The 23,583-nt window shown below is 28.9% G+C and overlaps 3 protein-coding genes across 4 annotated transcripts; all 3 read left to right on the top strand.

Moving 5' to 3' along the window:
• The first annotated feature begins 244 nt into the window (after positions 1-244).
• Positions 245-1,311, top strand: LOC114389281 (myosin-5-like). Its single transcript, XM_028349921.1, has 2 exons — positions 245-618; positions 931-1,311. Exons 1-2 carry the CDS (start codon positions 398-400, stop codon positions 1,190-1,192), a joined length of 483 nt encoding a protein of 160 aa, XP_028205722.1. The 5' UTR covers positions 245-397; the 3' UTR covers positions 1,193-1,311.
• A 2,142-nt stretch (positions 1,312-3,453) lies between these two features.
• Positions 3,454-6,748, top strand: LOC114389291 (acid sugar phosphatase-like). The gene is made up of 7 exons (XM_028349932.1): positions 3,454-3,601; positions 3,706-3,775; positions 3,931-4,090; positions 4,646-4,727; positions 5,329-5,545; positions 5,769-5,833; positions 6,345-6,748. The coding sequence occupies exons 1-7, from the start codon at positions 3,503-3,505 to the stop codon at positions 6,597-6,599; spliced, it is 948 nt and encodes a 315-aa protein (XP_028205733.1). The 5' UTR covers positions 3,454-3,502; the 3' UTR covers positions 6,600-6,748.
• An 11,336-nt stretch (positions 6,749-18,084) lies between these two features.
• Positions 18,085-23,140, top strand: LOC114389299 (mitogen-activated protein kinase homolog MMK1-like). Of its 2 annotated transcripts, none has more exons than XM_028349943.1 (7): positions 18,085-18,234; positions 18,411-18,668; positions 18,873-19,002; positions 19,953-20,090; positions 20,390-20,722; positions 21,070-21,250; positions 22,721-23,140. In XM_028349943.1, exons 2-7 carry the CDS (start codon positions 18,448-18,450, stop codon positions 22,891-22,893), a joined length of 1,176 nt encoding a protein of 391 aa, XP_028205744.1. In that variant the 5' UTR covers positions 18,085-18,234; positions 18,411-18,447; the 3' UTR covers positions 22,894-23,140. The 2 variants fall into 2 exon arrangements, with proteins under 2 accessions (XP_028205744.1, XP_028205750.1); XM_028349949.1 differs by having other exon boundaries at positions 18,115-18,234; positions 18,415-18,668; positions 22,721-23,124.
• The last annotated feature ends 443 nt before the right edge of the window (positions 23,141-23,583 follow it).

Genomic DNA, 23,583 nt, shown 5'->3' on the forward strand with positions numbered 1-23,583 from the left:
TCCTCTTGCGGGAAAATGGATATGGTTGTTGATCTTTAATGAGCTTTTTTAAATAATGGTTTGGCACCATAAAAGCATATGCTTCGTTTCAATACAAAAAAACGTGTAACAATAGATACAAAGCAAAAAAGCCTACTGAGGGGAGGGTCCACCGTAGGCAAAGCGATGGAACCTTATCTGGAATGAGCCAATGAATTTCCACAGTCAGATCACACACTTTTCTTATTCAAAACAATATCCACTCCTTGTTCCTGTCCAGGCTAACGTTACCAGTACTTTCCTATATTTCGTGTCATGAGATAACCCACCAAAACTCGAACTTTTTTGTTTCTAATCAACAAACATAGCCTATTCCTGGTTGCTTCTGTTTTTGTTTTTCATTTCAGAATAGGAACCAATGGCTCATTTGCTGACACCAACTCCTGCCACTGCTGCAACAGCTCTCTCCCCGAGAGCCCGAAAGAGCAAGAGCCCCCTCCATTCTTGGAAAAATGGTTACTTTCCAACTCCAAGAGTGTGCTGCGTTGGCCACCAATCTCAACGATCTCACACCTCTTCCATCTCTTCTGATCTTGATCAAGTCCCTCCTCCCCTTGACAACCACTCTCTTCGTCGCAGGTATCTCTTCTTTATAATAATTTAGAAGTTCTTGAAATTAATAAACTTTTATTACATTGTCATCATGGTTTTAAATTGCCGTCGCGGTTGCATTGGGTGAGTCAGAAAACCTTTATATTATTAATTGTGGAAAAATCCAACTGATAAGGCTGCAATTACGGTTGTGGATGTGGAACGCTATTTAAAATTAAAACCTTGATTGTTATCATTATTGTTATACTACATCAAAATTGAATTGAAGAAACTGAATAAGCTATGTAATGACATGACATGATGGATGGTGTATTGACATTGCAATCTTGTTGTATGCAGGACATTGATGGGGTTGAGTGGTGCGGCAATGTTGGGGTTGAGTTTGAGTGATGAGCAAAGTGCAAGTGGCGCGGCAAGGCGTCCACCGCCTCCACCACCGACGGAGAAAAAGGACCCGAATGTGAGTGGTGTTCAGGCTAAAGTATTGGCTAGCAAGAGGAGAAAAGAAGCCATGAAAGAAGAAGTGGCCAGGCTAAGAGAGAGAGGGAAGTCCGTTAATAAACAGCAACCACCACCTCCTCCTCCTCCTGCATCAGAATAGTTTCCACATGTTTAACCTTTCTATTGTAATCACTTACAATTGGTTGATATTCTTGTTGTATTACTATCACTGTTCAATTGAATAAGACCGTTTAGCTTGACAGTTTTTTTGGAGTGAAATGGCCTCGTTTACAAAGGTATATGGTTTCATTTACCATTCTAAGTTACTCATTTATCAAATTAAGAAACAAAAAAATCAAGAAAATACCTGGGTTTGGGTGGGGAACAGTTCCTTGTTTTTTCATCACATCACATCGCAGATTTTGCTAGAGATCATATAAGTATCGATTACAATTGAACCAAGTCATCCGCACGACTTCTTTTTAGACGTTTGAAGGCAACGGAAAGATAAAACTAGTCATTATATAAGTTCAAACTCTGTCTCTGAAAACATTTTATTCATACAAAATTTGTTACTAATTTATATTTTCCTCACCAAAATAACCCGAGATGGTATACACGATATTTTCCATAATTCTCACTAATTTATTTGAATTTTTTTTATCCTTTTATTCAATTTTTAAAACCTTTTTACTTATTTTAACATGGTTGCAAAATACTACATGTCATATTTATTTTCTTAGTTATCATGAAAGTTGGAATTCAACTTTTTTTCTATTATTTTGTTTAGTATTAAACTATTTATTTTAATGAATTCATACATTTTTTTACCTTTATTTAAAATATTTGGTCATTAAACAAAAATTGGTAAAAAAAAATAAATTTATAAAGAAAAAATATTTTTATCTTTTTTTTTTAAATAATATTATTAATAAAAAATTAAATATTAAAAATTGGATTTTAAAAAAATATAATTTTATTTCTTTTAATTCTACTTTGTTAAAAAAAGGAAAATTTTGATTTAAAACAATATTAGTTTATTAAAAAATTGATTTTAAAACAATATTAGTTTATTATTCTTTTATAATACAAAATTATTGTCCCACTTTTAAGATCATAAATTATTAAAAATAAATTTAAATATTAGAAATATTAATTATGTTATCTTATGTCATTTTGATATTCGTCAACTAGTTTATCCATTAATCTTATTAAACACTTTCAATTAAATTAATTACTTTATAAGCTTATATCTTTATAGCTCCTAGCTTATAAGATTGTTAAAATATATTTTTCGTTGTTGTAAATATAGAAATGTCCGAAATTTGTCCCTGCAAAAAATTTAGTATATTTTTGGTATTGTAAAATTAAAATGTGTAATTTTTAAACCCAAGATCAAAGTTTGGATATCCAAATCTACATGTATTTCTTTTTTACATGAGTTATACGCATAATAGATGTAAAAAAACCATCATCGTGGGTTTGAATTTATTCGATCCTACTTTTGGACCAAAAAATAACAAATTTTTATTTTATAAGGACGCAAAATATACTAAAAATTTTACACGAACAAATCTTAAACATTTCCATATTTATAAGAATAAAAATCATATTTTATCTTATAAGCTTTCAACTAGCTTATCTATTAACTTTTTTGTTATGGGTGAGAATTTCAACCTTACGATACTCAGACACTTTACTCAATCAATTAAGTTAGATTATCTTGTGCTTATAAACTAGTTTTTACCAAATATAATAGTTATTCATTAGCATTTGCCTAAAATAAAATCATGGTCAAATCCTTTATGTATACCTAATTTTTGTTTTGAGTCCTTGATAAAAAAACATTGTTTTAAATTCTTGATAAATTAAAATATTTATTTTGAATTTCTACCTTCACTTAAGTGATAGTGTGATACTACCTTAATTATTCTTCTAATATATACCGGTAATTAAAAATAAAACTTTTAATATATATCAAAAACTCAAAACATAATAAAGTGAGATATGTTAGAAAACACAAACAAAAACAAGGTATATATAAGATGGAGTTAGGCGTTAGCCTAAAAGCAAAGAAAAAGAATGAAACAAAAATTAGTATTGTTTTTGTTATGTTAAAGTCATCATTATTAATCTTCATCCCCTCCTCAATTTGTTTCAAGTATGAAAGGATAAATTTGACCTCTAGTAGAGATGATCAAATTTGACTGGTACTACATCTTAAATTCTTAATCACATAGTCTAATTTAATCTGAGTAGAGTGACAGAATATATGATAAGATATTCTACCAATATTGTTAACCTAATCTGAGCGATCTAATTCAATCCAAAAAAGGGAGAATATTTTTCTCCCCCCTTAAGCATCATATGTTTTAATAATATATTCTATTAAATACAAACTGATTGGTTAGATTAACCATCCTAATAAAATTTCTATCACAGAGGTTTGTTGAGAGCGAAACACAGAAAAATGAATCCCAAATGCTCTGTTCCGCCCCCTCAGATTCGTCCGTTTCAGTTTCAGAACTTGAACGGTCTCCGACAACTCGCCGAAACGCGTCGTTTCAAGGTCCCTCTTTTCTTTCCCCCCCTCATAGGATTTCAACACTTCATACCCACACAACATAAATAACATTATCATATAATAATAATAATGTCACAAACACTATGCAGGGATGGTTGTTGGACCAGTTCGGAGTCCTCCACGACGGAAAAGAACCTTACCCCGGTGCCATTTCAACCTGTAAGTATTTTATCTTTCTACACTTAACCTTTTTTTTATTATTAAATTTTTAAATTTTTGGTTCTCTTGTTACAGACACCATCCTATGTTATGTCTTATGTATCCACTATGATACTGATGTTACTTTTGTTTTAATTTTTTTCAACTTTTCTTAGTAGAAAATATAGCTAAGACGGGTGCTAAAATGGTGATCATAAGCAACTCCTCGAGACGTTCATCAGTGACTATTGAAAAAGTGAAGGGTCTTGGATTTGATGCCTCTCTTTTTCTCGGAGCCATCACTAGTGGAGAACTAACTCACCAGTACTTGCAAAGGTTATTTTTTTGAAGTAAAAATATGTTTTCACTTTCACTCTTGTACTTTTGGTGAAACTTAGTTTTAGTTGGCTGAATTTTAACTTTGATCAATTTGGTAGTAATAGTGGTTTTCGTCTCTCATTATGGTGAAAATCGCGTCCTTGATCAGGGACGAAAACCATTGTTTTTTTCTTCTTCTGAAGTTTAGGGACCAAAATGAGCAAAGATGAAATATTGAGACTAATACCAAATTTTATTGAAAGTACGAGGACTAAAAAACATTTTTTTATCTCTCTCTTGTTTCCTTTTCGTGGGAGCAATAGTGATTGTTACATGACTTTGATTGAACGATCCTACCTTCCTTTGAGTTTCTTCCAATAACTTTAATTCTATTCTTCACTGCATAATTCATGTTTCCTTGCTACGTTTAATTGCAATCATATTACAAATTTTCTGTTGCATTTGGTACTTTTTGCTTATGAGGAATTGTTTACTTGTGCAACATGTGCATATGCTTTCCATGTTCAATTATCAATTCCATCCTCATGTATAAATTGTTGTGTTCTTAAACAGGAGAGATGATCCTTGGTTTGCAACATTGGGAAGATCTTGCATTCATTTCACCTGGAATGGCCGGGGAGCAATATCTCTTGAGGTGGGTAGAGCAGCAATGATTCTAGCTTGAATTCTGATATTCAACCATATTCACTTTGTTTCTGTTAGGATAAACTTCTTCATTAGCTTTTGTAGGAGAAGAAATTAAGAAGATAAACTGAGTTGAGCTTTTCCCATAAGTTGGATGAGAAAGCTTCTATAAAAGTTAAATTGCATTAAGTTGATTTTAACTTACCGGAGAAACTCAACTCATTGAGTCTTATCTAATTACTATTTCCTAAATAATATTGCTTTATGCAATATAACGTGGCATGATTCTTTCAGTAATTGCTTTCTTGTAAATTTAAGGAGTGATCTGGTTTATAGTAGTATCATTTAGTCTGCTTTTAAAGGGTTCCTTTCTTCTTGACTGATTGAAGGAATTGAAAGAATTGACATGTTTTTTATTTTCCCTAAACATGAGATCGGTGAGGTCTTTTTCATTTTTGTCCAAATCAAAGTCAAATGGTTTTCAATTAGCAGTAATATGGCAAAGATATATGGATATAAAATAATTGAGTTATATAATGTAAAGGTGATTGCAGAGAATAATATACATCAAGGGCTTCAAAATCTTACAGCATATGAATAACTTCATCTAGGGCTTAGACTTGCGAGTTGTGGCGAATGTTGAAGAAGCTGAATTTGTTTTGGCTCATGGTACTGAAGCCTTGGGGAATGCCGATGGCACTGCACGTTCAATGAAACTTGAAGACATGGAGAAGATATTGGAGCTTTGTGCTGCTAAAGGAATTCCTATGGTAGTAGCCAATCCAGATTATGTAACTGTTGAAGCAAGAGACTTGCGTGTGATGCCTGGTGAATTTGCATTATCTTCTCCTTTCTCCTTTTAAGCAAATCTAAAAGTTAATGCGTAAATGGTAACTAAAAGTATTACTTTTTCATCTAAAGATACTGGACAAGTTTTCTTTAGATGGCATTTCTATTAGTATCATGTCACATGTTTGTTGATTACGTTCCTTCTTTTCCTTCTTTCTAGTTTCACCTTATACCAATATTTTGCTGTGTATTAACTTACTAGGTACACTGGCAGCTAAATATGAAAAGCTTGGGGGTGAAGTAAAATGGATGGGCAAACCTGATGAGGTGATGGAACTGTTTCTGTGTGAATTATTAATTCCATCTTAATAGTTGTTTTCTTCTATGAGTAATCTAAGCTTTTAGTACCTAGACTGTATTGCACTTATCAACTTGTCAATTTATTCCATGACTGACTTCATCGTCTGATCCACAGTTCAAGTCTAACCTAAAACTGTCAATTTACTAAAGTAAACACAATTCAAGTGTCACCTTTCAAAATTATTGAGCAGCATGGCTAATCCCTCAAGGATTTTCTAGTTATCTGTATCTTGTTAGTACTAGTGTGCACATTGTGTATGCAATCTTAAGTTCTTAACATGCAAAAGTAAATTCACAGTTTTAAATTATCTAAGCTAATTACCTCATAAATATCAAATTCAACATAATTCAAATCCGCAGCTATAAATTTTTCACATTATGCTTGTATTAAAAAATTTGGTGAGCTCTGTTGTTGCATTGGCATATCCATCCATATTCCATGTTCTTGACTGTATTTGTAACAATTGAGATTTGTCAGATAATCTACAAGTCAGCCATTGCCATGGCTGGGACAGATGTTTCTGAGTGTATTGCTGTGGGTGATTCATTCCACCATGATATTAAGGGTGCTAATGCTGCTGGAATCAAATCCGTTTTTATCACTGGCGGGATTCACGCTGCTGAACTTGGACTCCATGGTTTTGGAGAAGTTGCAGATTCATCTTCTGTGCAATCACTTGCAACCAAATATGAAGCTTATCCTTCCTATGTGTTGCCTGCATTCACATGGTAGATCTTCATCTCAAGGAATCTGAACCACAACAGTTATAATTGTAACTCTTGCTTTCGTATGATTTATTGGCCATTGATACGAATTATAGACAGTGTTGATACTTTGGAAATTAAAACAGGTAAGAATGCATAGTGAAGTTTTACTTTATATTTGAAAGGTTTATTCTTTATTTTGCAGTTTATTGAATCATTGAAGTACCAGTTAATGTGATTTATTTTTTGGTAATTCAGTTAATGTGATTTTAATAAATGTTTGGTCTCAGAATATTTTAAGTCTAAAATTAATTTTGATTTGAAACAACTTCAAGCAATTTTTTTTTACTTATTTTTATAATAAAAACATCTAAACATAAATAACTTTATTTTAAAATTAATTTAAACCAAGATTAACTTCATTCAAAAATTAATTCTGAAAATGCTAATCCAAATATATACTGAATGTATGAGTTTCATTTATATAAACAAAGCCTTTTATTTTAAAATTAAGGGAAAGGAGTACTCAACACTCCTAAAACTTTATCTATTTTATAAATAGATACCCTTAATTTTAATTTTATCCTAATTGATCTGAAAATTATAGAACTAAAGATAAATAAAGTAAACGAAAAAATATATATAGAACTAAAATTTATGGTGTTTGTTTCAAAGAAGTTAAAGTTAGGAGAATTAACTACTCTTTTCCCTATAGAAGAATTGTGTTTAAAAATCATAATTTTTTTCTTTTAATTTTTCCATTGGATAAAATTGATTTTGGTAGCAATTTTCCCTTTCTGATCAAACAAAATTATTTTTTTTTCAATTCATTTTTAAAATATCATATCCAAAAATAAATTAATTTTATAAAATCCATTTTACCAAAATTATTATATTTTACTAAGATCAATTATGTCAACATCTAAAAAAAAAAGGATCCATTGTCTTGAAAAGTCACTGTACTCCAATAGTTAGGATTTTTGTGAGAGAATTAATTTAAAAAACTCTAAAAATTAATAAAAATAATTATTTATTTCAAGATAAAAAAAATGCACTGAATCTATTGATATCCTGTCGATAAAGTTGCGAGATAACTTTTCACCCTGATGCTATCATGAAAGAAATAAAATTGTAGAGTGGGTAGTGATTTTTTCCCACTCCAAGAACATTGGAATTAATGTTTCAAGATTCAAAGACTCCTCCGATTAAATGTTACACACCTTATTAAAGAAGGACTTTATTTGTGTGTTCTCTCTTTAAGGATTTCTAGTTTGATTATCTTGTTTGGTTTGTGGCCAAGTCCTCCTTGAAGAAGAAATAAAACGTCAAACAATTGATTTAAATATATCCATAATGTTGATACATAACTATTAGTCTGGGATGCACTTTTTGAAACAGTATTATGTTTTTAACATTCCAACAAAAACACAATTTTATTGTTAATATTCCGAAAACTATTTTGCTTTTGTGTTCTAGAAAATATTTTTTGAAATGTTAAAAATAAATTGAGTTTCGAAAAATACTTTCCAAACAATGTTTTGTGTTTTGAAAAGTACTTTTTGTACTACTAAAAAAAAATCCAGAAAATTTCAAGCAAAACACTGAGACCATTAAAAAATCTTATATAAAGGGAAAATTATTCAATAGTGAAGCATTGAAGCGGAGAAAGTATATAATAGATACCGATTCTTTTAGCTGGACCACTTTAAGAGGGACTCTGCTGCAACAAATTTAGACAAATTTAAGATATATATATATATATATATATATATATATATATATATATATATATATATATATATATATATATATATATATATATAATGAGAGATATTAATGATGTCATAATTTGTGATAATTTTATACTCTCGTAAATGTTTTTTTAATTTAATTTATTTAAAGTAATTCGTGATAATTTAAAACTATAAGGATATATAAAAAGTCATAACAATTCTCCATTTATGTTTTTATTTTTTTCTTTAAAATTGGTGGAATATGTAAAAAACGTCCACCAAATCATATAAGTAAAATATTTTGACAGTTTAAAATTTGCAAAAATTATTTTTTAAATGAATTAAAAAAATAAATTTTCATAATTAAAAATCACCATAAAGTATTAAAGAACAAAGAGAGACTAAAAATACTTCTTTGAAAATTTGAGGGATTAATAAAAATAATTTTTTTGAAGGATTAAAAATTAATTATCTAAATTTAAAAGACTAAAAATATATTTAAGTTAAAATAAAATAAGGAAGAAAAGTAGAGGGAACTTAAAGGTACTGCATTGGAATTTGGAGGAGGAAAAAAAGGAACACTGGAGCAAGAGAGGTATAAAAGGAGACAAGAACATTAGATTGAAGGGAGGAAGGAGTTCAATGAAAAGAGGGAGTATGTGTTGTTGCTATGAGAGAGATAGAGAGAGTGTGAGGGAGAGAAAGAGATTTGAAAAGGAAAAATTAAGTAATTTGATTTTTTTTTTTTTAAATGAAAGGAGGGTGTACTTAGAAAGAAAAGGGAAAAATATGTTGTAGCCACTGGTTCATCAATAGTTATGAAGAAAAGTGTTAAACTGTTTTTTTGGAGTGTGTTAAACTGATTTTCTTATAGTGTTAAACTGAATTTATTGTATGCTTTATCAATAAATAAATAAATCGATGTCATGTGTCTCTCACCTGCAATTAAAACCAATTAAAAGAAAAATATGGAAAATTAATTGCTCCAATTGGATAAATAATTGAAGTATTGCATTACTGTTTTTATTTAGAGTAAATGAGTCTCTAAATTTATGACTTAGAACATGGCAGAGAATGTAAAAGATAGCCGCATTCAATCTCACCATCATTTTAGTTTTTAAAACTAAAAAAAAATCAAATAAATAATATTTTTTTAAAGATTTTATTTAAATTTCTAAAACATCTTATATTAAAAATTTTAGGGACTAAAATTAAGGGAATATACCGGATGTTATAAGGGGTCAGCACATTTTTCCTTCTTAAATAATAACGAGGTGCAATAGATTAAGACTTAAGGGTTTGGGTTGGCTTTTTATAAAAAAATATATATATATATTGCTAATGGATTGTTTGGTTTAGTTAGAAAACAAATGATAGGAGGAAAAAAAAAAACCATTTCATTGATATTTTCGAAAACCACAACTTGTTGCTTTTCATAAAGGTGGCACTCTCAGACAACATGATTGTAAAGGAACCAAATAGGGTTTAGCGAAAAATGTTAGTGCGATGCACGTGCTTCACTGATTCTGAATTTATTCAATATAAATAAATATAAAAAAAATACTCCATATAGTTTAACTGCCTAAGTAATTACATATATCCTATGTCATTATATTTATTATATTGAATAATCTATGTTTCCAGTAAAAAAATATCATATTGAAAATATTACTCGAACAGGGGATGCAATTACATATATATATACTTGATTCTTCCTTCTTCTCTTCAATTGCAATTTTGCAAGGAACAATTTAAAAAATTTATGAATGATGAATGCGTGACCCTTTCTTATGAATTTGAAATAGAAATAAAAATTTATAAGTTGTCATTCACGTGTTTACGTGGATTTATGCATATATTATTAATTTATAATTTATAACGAAAGGAATGCAGTAAGTATTTTTTTTTCATAACAAAAGAAAATAGCATTACTTAAAGTGGTAAAAAGAAAAATAAGACACACAATAAATAATCTTCACATAAAAATTTCTAAAAGCATTCTAAATATTAAAATATTCCGTTAGCTCATGCCCTACGAGAGTGTCGCAAAGCTAGCCTATATTAGGTCACCGACGGTGCACTAAAATAAACTAGCAATAAGGTCCTTATAATGTAAGTAAAAACAAATAAATAAATCAAACAAACAGCAACATATTATTCTAAAATAGTAAATAAAACATAATCTAAAATACTTCAAAAAGGAGACTAATCTTGATAATTTATTAATTCCTCTAAATTCAAACAATTATTTTTCCACTTGATACACTTTCATGATGCCACATCTTGCTTGAAAATTGAGTAAGAAACAAATAAATATTCAATTTCCATGCCAATGTTTTAACGTGCAGGCACGTGCCTTAGTCACCTGGAAATTTTCTTCTTGTTATAAATGTTGAATATTAATTTTTTTTAAAATAAATTTTCTCAACTGCGAAAAAAAATCATATAATTAATACATTATTATTATTTTTTTAAAAAATATAGTAATTAAGATTCAGATTCTAATTGTGTGTATAAAAAAGTTACCACGAGAGATAAAATTTATTTCAATATATTTTACAATTCAAAAGACAGACGTTTGTGGGAAAAAATATCCAAGTTTCCAACTTATCAGGATAGGCCTCAGGGGAACAATGTCAACACTACGTTCATGTCCTTTAGTGTAATTTGGTTGAAAAAGTGCCCTTTTGTGTTCAATCAATTTTAAAACACTTTTTATCTGAAAAAAAAAGTGCTTCAATATTTACGTCAAAACGTAAAATACATTTTTTTATATAAATAAACGTAAAATACATTTTACTTTACACAGTATTTTAAAAAAAATGAAGTGATTTTGTAAAAGTATTTTACCACAAAAGTTTATCCAAGTATATTATATAAATATTGGACAAAACTTAGATACAGTATCATAGATTATTGGTGCTATTCTCAAACAAATTTAAAATTTCATCTTAGTAATATGCAAATAAAAGAATGCATTAAATATCATCATATATTATTAGGGTGAAACTTCAAATTTAATTAGAGAAAATCAGCCATAGTACCTTTAGTATTGTATCTAAGTGTTTTGCATAAATATTCACGTCAAATCATAAAATACATTTTACTTTAGGTATGAATATATATTTTTTAAGATAAAGTGATGTTGTAAAAGTATTTCAGCATAAAAGTTTTATCAAAATGCATCTTCAATAACAGGATACACAACGCAAAATATCACCATCACCCCACCTCGATAAAAATCAAGGATGAAACTAATATATGCTTTGGATATTCTTGAGAAAAATCTAAGTTCAGTTAAAAATAAAATTCAATTAAAATATATAAATGAGGGATAATTTTCATTTTTTGAATTAATTTATATAAAGTTAAATTATACCTAAATTTAAATTCTAAAATCTTAAAATGATATCATAATTAAGATTAATAAAAAAAGGGGGTCATTTATTATTGTTTTTTATGCACCAAACCCATAAAGTGCTGGACATGAGAGGGTTGTTAAAAAAAACCTAAGTCACACATGTGATTCACAAATTATTTTTTCAATTAAATTGAATGTATCTTTCATCAAAATTGAAGTTTACTCCAAAGCTATTCCTCTCTTTCTTTTATGTTGGATGTAGAAGCTCAAAAAATCAACTTACATTAAACCTACTTTTAATTAAACTTCAATTTACAAAGTTAATTTCAATTACATTTCATCTTTTTAAATTGTAATCCAAACGCACGCTTAGTTTATGTTTAAGTTAAAACTTACAAACTTAAATTTGGGTAAAACTTAAGTATGCAAATTAAGGGGGTGTTTGGTTTGGTTGTTTTCTGTTTTCATTTTCACTGAAAACAGAAAACGGTGATGAAAATGTGTTTGGTTTGATTTCTGAAAATATTTTCAGTGAAAATGAAAACAGGAAACAACTAGAAAATAAAAACAATAAATTTTCGTTTTCAGTATTTTCAGTTGAGGACAGAAACCTCATTTTGGTTAAAATGAAATTGCGGTGACAATGAATGTAGTTTTAAGCAAATTTAAAAATACAAAAAGACAATAAGTCAATATATCATAAATTTTTAGTATTTTTATTTCATGAAAACAAAAAACAAAAAATCAAATCAAACATGTTTTCAGAATTCAAATCTTTTGAAAATAAACACAGTTTTCAGAAAATGAAAACAGAAAATGAAAACAAAAAATGAAAATACAAACCAAACACACCTTAAATTTGCAAAAGCAATCCAAATCTCACTCCTGCATAATTAAAGTTTTAGTCAAACATTTTCATATATAAATACATTTTTGGGAATAATCAAATATGTCACTAAAATTAATTGTGTGGGTCCATGCAAGTTTCATCGTTTTGTACAAACTCAAACTCAATTTTTTTTACCTAAAAAAATCATTTTTTTGCCTAAAAAATTGATTTTTTTTGTCTAAAAAGCAAAGAAAAATGATTTTTCGGTCTAAAAAATCAACTTTTTTCGCCTAAAAGTCAAATTTTTGGGAAAAAAATTAAATTTAATGCCTAGAGCCTATCCTCTTCATTTTCGTCTTTAATAACTTATTTCTTTCTTTAGAATCAAACAAAAGTTGATAACAAATAAATTCATATCTCAAAATGACATTGATAGATAATATATAAATACATGCTTATTGAATCGTAAGACAGTGAAATCTGCCCTGATCATAATAAATTTCTGAAATCCAATTCACTTAAGCTTTTAATACAAGGAAAAAAAAAAACCAAGCATAGCCTTAATTTAATTAAAAAGCTTACGATAGTAGTTTTTTTGGTGAATGAATAACATTAAAGAGACTAGAAGCCTCTGGGAAAACTGACCGTATACTATAGCTTTCTTTTTAAAAAAAGAAGAAGAATAAGAAGTATACTATATAGCTTGTGTTCGATTACTCATTAAAATATTGTTGCACACATTACGAAGAGAAATGTTAAGAAATTATCTTAAGCTAAATGTACGTTACGTTATATTTTAAAAAAAATACTGTAATAAAAAAGCATAATCATCTTAAGCAAACGGCCGTTACGTTACATTTAAAAAAATATTATAATAAAAAAGCATGCACCTAATCTCTATTTATTCATTTTGGTCCTCAAAATTATTTTATCATTGAATTATAATATTTAATGACTAATATAATTTTTAACGTAAAAAAAGAACCAATTTAATCGTAACTTTTAATGTAAAAAAATAACTAATTTGACATTAAAAATTCCATGAAGGAAAAAGGGTGGTTAAATTGAGTTTAATTTGAGGAATTAATCTACTTAACTCATTAAAACTAGTTGAGTTGGGATTAGATGATTCAATCTCTCAACTCATATAATTCAACCAGCGTATAACTTGTAGGTTCAATTGAAATAAAATTAAAATTTATATCATAACATCATATAAACATATTTATTTTCTTTTATATTTATAAACTATTTCATTATATACTAGAATATTTGAAAATATAAATACATATTATATAAAAATATAGATACATGGTTTTTATTAAAAATAATTTCTTTTTTTTAAAATAAAAGTGTTTTAATAGGAATTCAACTTATGATCATTTATTGATATACAAAATAATAAATCACTAAAATATTTATTTTATTTAGTTTTAAAAATAAATTTTTTTGTTATATTAAATGAATTATATAAATTTAATAAATCTCAAAAAAATATATCACATTTTTATTCAATTTATTGTAATATTATCATCTATTATTTAATTTATTCTCAAAAAAAAATTAGATAACATAAATATCTATATATAAGACGAACATAATAACATAATGATGAGTTAGAAACAAATTTAATTTTCCATATCTAGTTAAGGAATTTAAGTATTAAACTACTTGTCTCAACAACTTTTGATAAAACTTGCATATATTTATTTTATTTTATTATTATACTAGTATTTAGTTTTATTCCTTTATAATTTGAATTTTTGCTTATGTTTCTCATTTTGTTAAAAAAATAAATCAAATATGAACTCGTAACCTGACAATTCATTCAATGTGAATTTGTAAACATAACCAATCACATATCACATCTTAATTTGAATAAAAAACTTGAAATAAAACAATAATTTTAATTTAGTTATAAAAAAACATAAAAAATATAACAAAACTATTATACCACCATATTTTTTAAAACAAGATTGGGTTGTTCTTAGTGGTGACTCTATCTCATCGCACCTTTAGACATGGTTAATCCTAAATTCAATAAATTAATTTAATAAATTTTATCTATTAACTTTCAACAAATAAACAACTTTCTGTTCTCGGTTAGTTATTAAACTTCTAACTAATTTTCAACTATTTTTACTGAATATAGAAAAGAATGAAGGGAATTGATTTCATTTTCAGCCTTGATAAGTTTTTGAAGGGAATTGATTTCATTTTCAGCCTTCATAAGTTTTTGAAGGGAATTGATTTCATTTCGAGCCTTGATAAATTTTTAATTGTAATCAACGGTTAATACTTGTTAATGTGATACGTCACGCATCACATAACAAATATTAACTAATTAAAATATCATTTGCAAATATTTATTGAAATACCATTTCAACAATTTTTTAATGATTTTTACCCAAAAAAATTTAAATATCTATATTTTATTTTTTAACATTTGGAAATAAAAATGATCATGCAAATATATTTTTGTGTTTAAATTTTTCAAAATTTATAGTTATTTATAAACACCCGTATGATGTTCAATGAATTTATTAATTCAAATATAATTTAAACAACAAAAAATTAAATAGAGTGTTTTCAATTTTTTTATACCACAATAAAATGAAGAGAAATTTAATTTTAATAATTTGATAGAGAAATCGATACAGTTAATGCCAACAATCAAGATTATTTAATATCTAAAACTATATAGCCCTCTAAAAAAATACTATGGAGAAAAAAATCTTTTTTTTGTGGAGTATATTGACTACAACAAATGTTCTCGGTGAATTCATCTTGCTTCAAAAAAAGTTATATTTAAACTTAGCTTTCAGTTAACCACTTATTGTATTGGTTTTATAAATCAACAACAGTGCAAGCAAAGCAGCTTTTACATATTTGTTAAAAAAAAAAAAAGAATTCTCACTTGTGGAGTATTAACAAATAGCAACACACTTCTTTTCATATATTATTTTTATTGAAATTGATTAAAAAAATACAAATTTATAAATAAAATTATTAAATAAGGAGTGAGACTCACATAATTTATAATTTTGAATAAATTTCAGTTAAAAGAGTGTACTTGTAGCATTTTCTTCTAACTTAGTGTATGTTCGAGTAATTATTTTGCAATATTGTTTTTTTTATAAAACTGATTTTGAAATATACTAATTTTATGTTTGAATATTTTATGTTAAAAGAAAGTTATCAATAAAGTTTAGTATAATTTTTAATTTAATGTAAATATTATTTAAATTTGAAATCAATTCCTTATCATAAGACTAAGTATAAAGTGCATGTTTGACCGTCAAAAGTATGTTGTATCAATGTTTGTTTATACGTCTTTCAAAGGTGGGATGCTTGCAAAAAATACTTTAATGATTGTAAAGTCTTGAGCTGAGACCAATAAATATAAATAATAAATGAGTGAACAATGTTTACATTGAGAATCTTGTACTTATTTGTACATATTTTGGTGGGTCTTGGACCTTATGAGCCTTGGTGGGTGATTATTATTTTAGGTAATTCATCTTTAACTGTGATTATGTACTTTAATAATGTGTTCTTATTATCGTAATATATGAATCGACATGACATAACTCTTACTAGTTGGTCTGATTGGACATCTTAATCGAATACCTATTATGTATATATGTATTGGTTGAGTAAATTCGAGTGAGAAAGTCTTTTATTAGATAAATATGAGTATTTGATTGTTGGGATATCTTAGTTGAATAACCTATAAGATATATTTGTGTTTTCATTTTATGACTCTTTTTAATTAAACTTTTCTTTTGTGTGTAAAAAGAATGCATGTTTGAATTATGGGTACAATTCAACTAAAAATACATTGAAATAAAGAGATATAAAGGAGTTTCTTATACAAAAGTTCATTAAGCAATCTCCAACAACACGGGAATAAAATATAGAAAAGAGTTTCTAATTCAAAAGTTTGTTAAGTACTCTCCAACGACAAAATAATGGTAATTCAAGTATAGCTATAAATATTTACCTAAAATTACAATAGGTGTTAGTTTAACATAATTTTAAATAATTAATGGAAATGAACATACATTTAATGGATTATCATATTTTTGTTATTTTTTTTGCTAGGGTAATGATATTGATATGAAATATTTATTATAAAAAATAATGATAATTTTTATTGGAGATCATGAGTGCTCATAAAATAAATATTACCCTTCCAATATGATTTATAATAATACACATGTTCAAGTTCAACTAATTTATCTAATTTTCTTAGTAAATGTTTTTTTATTCAATTTTTAGAATAATGTACATTACCATATAAATAAAAAGTTGTCATTGTATAACTAAAAGAGTAACTATATTAATTAAAATAACTATTTTTTATGACAGCATAAGAAAAGTCCGAAATGTTGAGTGAATTGCGAAAACAGTTAATGAAATTTTTTTAAATGATGTATCTATTTTGCCGCTTTTTTCCAGTCTTAGAAAGAAAGTAAAAACAAAAGGAAATGTATACAATGGAAATGGAAATGCCCAATCTGCAAAGTTTTTAAGTTTTGCTCTAAAAAGGTACCGAAAAGCATTTATTAACTGCTGTAGAATTAATTATGGAATTTAAAAAAGAACATTAAAAAAAACAGAATCATTTTATATTTTTAATAGAAATTTAATACAATTTAAATTGAAACAAAACAATTAAAAATTTAATGACTGTAAACAGAATAAAAAATTAATAATTTAAAGTTGAAAAACATTTAGTAACAATTTTAAACTTAAAAACATTTAATAATTGTAAACTTAAAAACATTTAATAATTATAAATTTAAAAACATTTAAAAGTTTTAATTTAAAAACATTTAATATTTTAAAATTTTAAAGTATTTAATATTTTGAATTTAGAAAACATTTAGCATTTCTAAATTTTAAAAGTATTTAATATATTTAATCAATAAAATTATGTACCAAAAAAATATTACCATATGCAAAAAAAAAAAACAACATACAATTTTACTAATGAGTGTTTTAAAAAACAATAAATAAAGAGCATTAATGCACTTTACTAAATACTCCTAATCATTAGAGAATAAACATTAATTAATTATTACATTTTTAGTAAATTTTTTATTTCTTAAATAACACCTGCCTTAACTCATCCAATAAAAATTAATCATAAAAGGAAAGTATTGGTGAAAGACAATGTTTAACCAAATAAGCATGTAGAATATTTTTTGATGATTAAGATGTAAGGTGAAGAACGTTTAATCTCTGATAAAGTAGTGTAAATTAAGATTCAAAAAGATCTTTATTAAAAAGATGTTTATATGTCTCCATAAGATCCATCTAGTAGCAGTGAGGGATTTTGCATAATTTACACAAGATTTCCTGGTTCAAATTTTATTGCTGCAATTGCACAACAATAATAATAAACAAATATTCATATTCAATGGTTAACCGTAGCTACCAACAAGTCATTCCCGAACTCGATCCTTTTGAGAAAAATTTCATAGTGATAAAAAAATATTTAATTGTAACTTAAATAAGATTACTTTGTTAATTTTTAAAAAATGCCTGTGTAGAAAAAAATATAAGAAAAAGGAAAAGGGGAAAATTAAGAAGAAGAAGAAGAAAAAAAAAACAAATGAATAAAACAAAAAAAGGTTGACAGAAGAGAGATACAGTTTTTACAGAAGTTAGGAGAGAAAAAGAAGAGAGTACAGATCTGTTTGACCAAAACCTCTTACAAACACATACAAATCAGGTTCCTATTCTGCTTCTCTAATCCTATTTTTTTCATATACAACAAACACGGATTCATTGCATCACCGTCACCACCACTTTCATCATCATAAAACATTTTTCATATAAATAAAATATATTCATTCATTCACACATCGTAATAATCATTATCTATCATTCTCTCTCTTTCAATTTTAGACAGAAGACTAAAAGAGTGAAGAGAACAAACAGAGCAATGGAAGGAGGAGGAGCTGCTCCGCCGGCCGACACCGTGATGTCCGACGCGGCGCCTCCGCCGCAGCAAGCGATGGCTATGGGGATCGAGAATATTCCGGCGACGCTGAGCCACGGTGGCAGGTTCATCCAATACAACATATTCGGAAACATATTCGAAGTCACCGCCAAATACAAGCCACCCATCATGCCCATCGGAAAAGGCGCATACGGCATCGTTTGGTACTCGCTTACCCTTTTTGCCTTTCCCCCTTTTCGAATCAAATCCAACCCCAAGTTCGCTTTTTTTTTTTTTTTTTTCTCTTTCGATTCTGTCGCATATTTTTTTTGGAAATTTTGAGGAAAATATGTTATTTTTTTTTTTTTTTTGGGAATGGAAGATGGAAAAATTTTGGGTTGTTTTTTGTGTTGTTTTTGTGTGAACAGCTCGGCTTTGAACTCGGAGACGAATGAGCACGTTGCCATCAAGAAGATTGCGAATGCGTTTGATAACAAGATTGATGCAAAGAGGACCCTCCGTGAAATCAAGCTGCTTCGTCACATGGATCATGAAAACGTTAGTGAGTGATGATGAATGAATGATGATGATTGCGTTTCTAGTATTTTTTTTTGGTTTGGTTTTGTGTGAACTGAATCTCAATCTCTTCTCTGTTGTGTGGTGTGATGTAATTGTCCGTTGTTGCACTTTAGATCCTCTGATTTTGTGTGTGAAGGCTTCAAATTCAATGGCCATTTGGTCCGTACAGTGTGTTTGTTTGTTCCTTTTCAGCTGTGAAACACTTTGAGTTTGAGGTAATGAATGATGATTGCTCAATGATGGGGGCCTGGGGGGTTGTAAACATTGTAGGCGACATCGTGATTCGAGATCAAAATGCTGCACCTGTATTAGTTTTATGTGGCATACTTGCATTAGCTTACTGGTAATGAACTTATTAACAGCGACAATAAGTTGCAATCAAAGGTGCCAAGTTGCAGGATGGTAATTCGTAACGCTTTAAGGGCATGTCGGAGTTGTGTACGAAAGGAAAATTGTTTTTTTTTGGTTTGTTTGATACCCTTGCACAACTTTTTTTATTAGTTTGTTGCGTTATCATGAATCTTGATGCAGTTCTTTTCCATTTCTGTCCTGTATTAATTAATGAATGCAATTTTTATTTTCTTAAATTGATTTGGCATTTGGTTATTTATGCTTCCTAAGATACATGTTACACGCGTTACTTGTTTTATTTGTGACATGGAGGTGCTTTTCTACAATTCCGGTTAAAAACGTTGCACTTACTGCATGGCTGCTCCTTTTTGTCTTGTTGTAGTTCCGATAACGAACAAAAAGGTGTTCATCCTTAGGTCATTTAAAGCCTGTACAAATCATATATATGTCTTATATTTTGTGGGGAAAAATACAGGTAGAGGGGGTTCCCAAATAGCTTTGTGATGGGATCTGCCACAGCTTCAGAGCATCAGGAGAAATTCTTAAATTTTTTTTTGCCTATTTTAATTATTGTCTAGGTGGTTGCAATCAGGGATATAGTGCCACCACCTCAAAGGGAGATATTCAATGATGTTTACATTGCATATGAGTTGATGGACACTGACCTTCACCAAATTATTCGTTCAAACCAAGGATTATCAGAGGAGCACTGTCAGGTACATATTTTTAAAATGATGGTATAAAATTAAGATGCCTTTGGAGAAATTTCTCTTTTACTTGCTCCTTTTCTTGTCTTTACCTTTACCTTCACCTTCACCAAATCTGCTCAGTGCTTTTTCTCACATCCTAATCCTATTGCACTAATACTGTAAATTGAGATACTAGGTAATAGAGGAGTTTTTGAGTTTCATCTTTCATGACTTGGGGAAAGGATTTGATAATTGTCTCATTTTTTATTTTGTTTGGTGAGTTTATTTAATCTTATCCTTGACAACAATCTTTTTTCTTGGCACAGTATTTTCTGTATCAAATCCTCCGTGGGTTGAAGTACATACATTCTGCCAATGTTCTGCATAGGGACTTAAAACCTAGCAACCTTCTCCTGAATGCCAACTGTGACTTAAAAATTTGTGATTTTGGACTGGCTCGTGTCACGTCTGAAACTGATTTTATGACTGAATATGTTGTTACAAGATGGTACCGTGCACCAGAGCTTCTGTTGAACTCTTCTGATTACACTGCAGCAATTGATGTATGGTCTGTTGGTTGTATTTTCATGGAACTGATGGATCGCAAGCCTTTGTTTCCTGGCAGAGATCATGTGCATCAGTTGCGTCTACTTATGGAGGTAATTTATTTAGAAGTCTTCATTATTTGAAGAAGTTCAAGAATTATTGATTCACATTTGTTTTTATGGTTGAAATGATTAACCTGCCAGACTTGGAACTAATGCATTATTAAAGCGAATTGAAATTCTATGGCAGTGTCATTCTGGAGTATAATTCAGGTTAAGTTTCAATATATTACGTCCATACTTGAGTAAAGTCAGACACTTAACCAAAATGATGAAATTCATGCCAAAATTTGCACTTGCTTTGCTATGTTTTCTTTTTCTAACCTTGTGATCTATAGTTCATCTTTGATGACAGTCTGCATTGAAATCAATATATAACAGATATGCTTCTTACTTTACAGCTGATTGGCACCCCATCAGAGGCTGATTTGGGGTTCCTGAATGAAAATGCTAAGAGATACATTAGGCAACTACCCCTTTACCGCTGTCAATCTTTCCAGGAAAAGTTTCCACATGTCCATCCTGAAGCTATAGATCTTGTTGAAAAAATGTTAACTTTTGATCCTAGAAAAAGGATTACTGGTAAGATTTCATTGCTTGAGGCTCTGTGTTCTGTGGTTAATGATGATATAATAATATCAATATGCATACTTTACAATTTTATGCTTTTTGACACCACAAGTACTTGTTAAAAGTCATCTATGCAAATCATCAATCATGAGTTGACAATTTGCATCTACCTTATCACACTTTTAGTTTTGCTGTTGAGATGCTACATTTGTATTGATTTTTATACTATATATCTTTCAGAAATTGTTTGTGCATGATTTTATCTGTTCAACTTTTTCACTCAACGTGTGACATTGCAAACCTATATTACTTTTCTTACATTTGGCTAAGCTTATCGACTAATATGGTGTGGCTTCTGTTTAGTTGGTTAGGCTTTGTACACTAGTATTTGCATGGTCACAACTTACAAGTTCAGTTTATGATATCTATTTCAATATTTAGTAGCAGTTTTTGTAGCTTCAATCAGTGTTTTGGAAATGGCTAACTTAGGGCCAGTTTGGTTTGTGAAAATGTTTTCTGCTTTCTTTTTCATTAGTAATTACAAAACTGCCCCCTATTTTACTGTTTCCTTTTTTCAGGATTTGTACAGGAAATGGTGAAAACATGTTTCCACTATATCCTTTCAAATCTTTGAATCAAGAAGTGAAAACAATTTAGCATTTTGTAATTACTAAGAAAAATAGAAAACAGGTTTACAAACCAAATTCACCCTTATAAAGCACAGTAATTTTGTAAATTGATCAATATCTAATATCTATAGGTTTCTTCTACTGAATGCTTTTGCAATCCAAGAGAATAGAAATTAGAACACAAATTTTCAAGAATTTAATATTGAAATGAGAACCAACTTATATGTGGTTGGTTGACTTTACATAGTTTTGCTAAGTAAAGGACAAACCAAAATGTTCATTAATTCTCAGCTACAATGAGACTTTGTTTAGAGCATAGTTGTTAAGTTCCCACAATTTCTTGCATATAATTGTAAGTTGCGTACCAAAGGAAGCCTTGCTTCATATCTGACACTTAGGAAAACACAATTCTGGGAGGCTCTGTACAGAGAGACAGCACATCTGCAGCCTCTATCTAGGCACTCCCTTCTTGTCTTCTTTTTTATTCAAATTTCCTTTCATCTTAGGAATTCAACACTGTTGAAACAGAGGAAAGAGTGGATGACAATCCCTTTGAGAAAACCGATCTCTAACAATACTTTCAGAGTTGTTTCTTGACATCTCTTGATCATGTCAATTTCTATCCTGCACTTCACCCAGTCTAATGGATTAAATTCTCTCCCTTTCCTTGCTAAACTGAAACATCACTTCCTAGTCGGACTTTCAAGTCCATAATTATTTTTTATTTCCAATTATGATTGACAAATACTGGAAAATGTCAGGATTAGCCTGTAAATGAAATGCCAAATGCTGTTAATTGAGGGTTAGCACTTGGTACTAGTGCTTACATTCCTTTGTTTGGCTGGTTTTGCAGTTGAAGATGCACTGGCGCACCCGTACTTGACATCTCTGCATGACATCAGTGATGAACCAGTGTGCATGACTCCCTTCAACTTTGACTTTGAACAACATGCTTTGACGGAGGAACAGATGAAAGAACTGATATACCGAGAGGCTCTAGCATTTAACCCTGAGTATCAGCAGTAGTAGTGATAGTCTTGTTGTCATTGGATTTGGATCGTGTGATGTTTGTGTCCATAGATCAAGGGATTTCATTGTGTATATATATCTATCATCTGAAACCAGATGATCTTGGAGTTGAATTATTTCCATCAGAGACATGATTGGTAGACTGGAACAATCGTAAGGTATTTGTATTGGCTTATTTGCTTCATATTATTATTGTCCAATTCATTGGCTCCAGCCAACTGATAAATCTTTTCTTGGTCTCAAATTTGTGCTTTTATGGATTTGAAGTCATCTCTCTCTCTCTGAAGCATAACCATGTTAAAGGTTATTTGTTCTGCTTACATGTATAATTTTGTTAACACATTTATCTTAACAATTAAAAATAAGTTTAACCGGCGAAGTAAAAGAATGCTGGTTTATGGTTAGACTAAGAAAAACTAAAAAAAAAAAGCAATCAAATGAAAAGATTGATTGAAAAAATTGATCTGTTATTTGTTCTCTGATTTTTTTCACTGGTTGAACTTTTAGGGTGATTTTAAGCCTAGACCTTGATTGATATGGAAGTCAGTTTGGTGGTTGAGCAACCTCTATTTAAAACGTTTATTTTTTGTCGTCATTTATCCTTCAATGACATTGTTGATTGATTATAGAAAATTGTCATTGAGAACACTGTTAGAACCAAAGTTAGAAACTTGAGGCGTTGAAGTT

The sequence above is a fragment of the Glycine soja genome, chromosome 2, assembly GCF_004193775.1.
Source record: "Glycine soja cultivar W05 chromosome 2, ASM419377v2, whole genome shotgun sequence".
In the NCBI taxonomy this organism is placed as follows: domain Eukaryota; kingdom Viridiplantae; phylum Streptophyta; class Magnoliopsida; order Fabales; family Fabaceae; genus Glycine; species Glycine soja.

Bases quoted from the DNA above. Each gene is read 5' to 3' on its own strand.
- LOC114389299 (XM_028349943.1), top strand. From the start codon at position 18,448: ATGGAAGGAGGAGGAGCTGCTCCGCCGGCCGACACCGTGATGTCCGAC. The intron at 19,003-19,952 runs GTTAGTGAGTGA...ATTATTGTCTAG, and splicing joins GTCACATGGATCATGAAAAC to GTGGTTGCAATCAGGGATAT. The intron at 21,251-22,720 runs GTAAGATTTCAT...CTGGTTTTGCAG, and splicing joins TCCTAGAAAAAGGATTACTG to TTGAAGATGCACTGGCGCAC.
- LOC114389291 (XM_028349932.1), top strand. From the start codon at position 3,503: ATGAATCCCAAATGCTCTGTTCCGCCCCCTCAGATTCGTCCGTTTCAG. The intron at 4,728-5,328 runs GTGGGTAGAGCA...AACTTCATCTAG, and splicing joins GGGGAGCAATATCTCTTGAG to GGCTTAGACTTGCGAGTTGT. The intron at 5,834-6,344 runs GTGATGGAACTG...GAGATTTGTCAG, and splicing joins GGATGGGCAAACCTGATGAG to ATAATCTACAAGTCAGCCAT.
- LOC114389281 (XM_028349921.1), top strand. From the start codon at position 398: ATGGCTCATTTGCTGACACCAACTCCTGCCACTGCTGCAACAGCTCTC. The intron at 619-930 runs GTATCTCTTCTT...TGTTGTATGCAG, and splicing joins AACCACTCTCTTCGTCGCAG to GACATTGATGGGGTTGAGTG.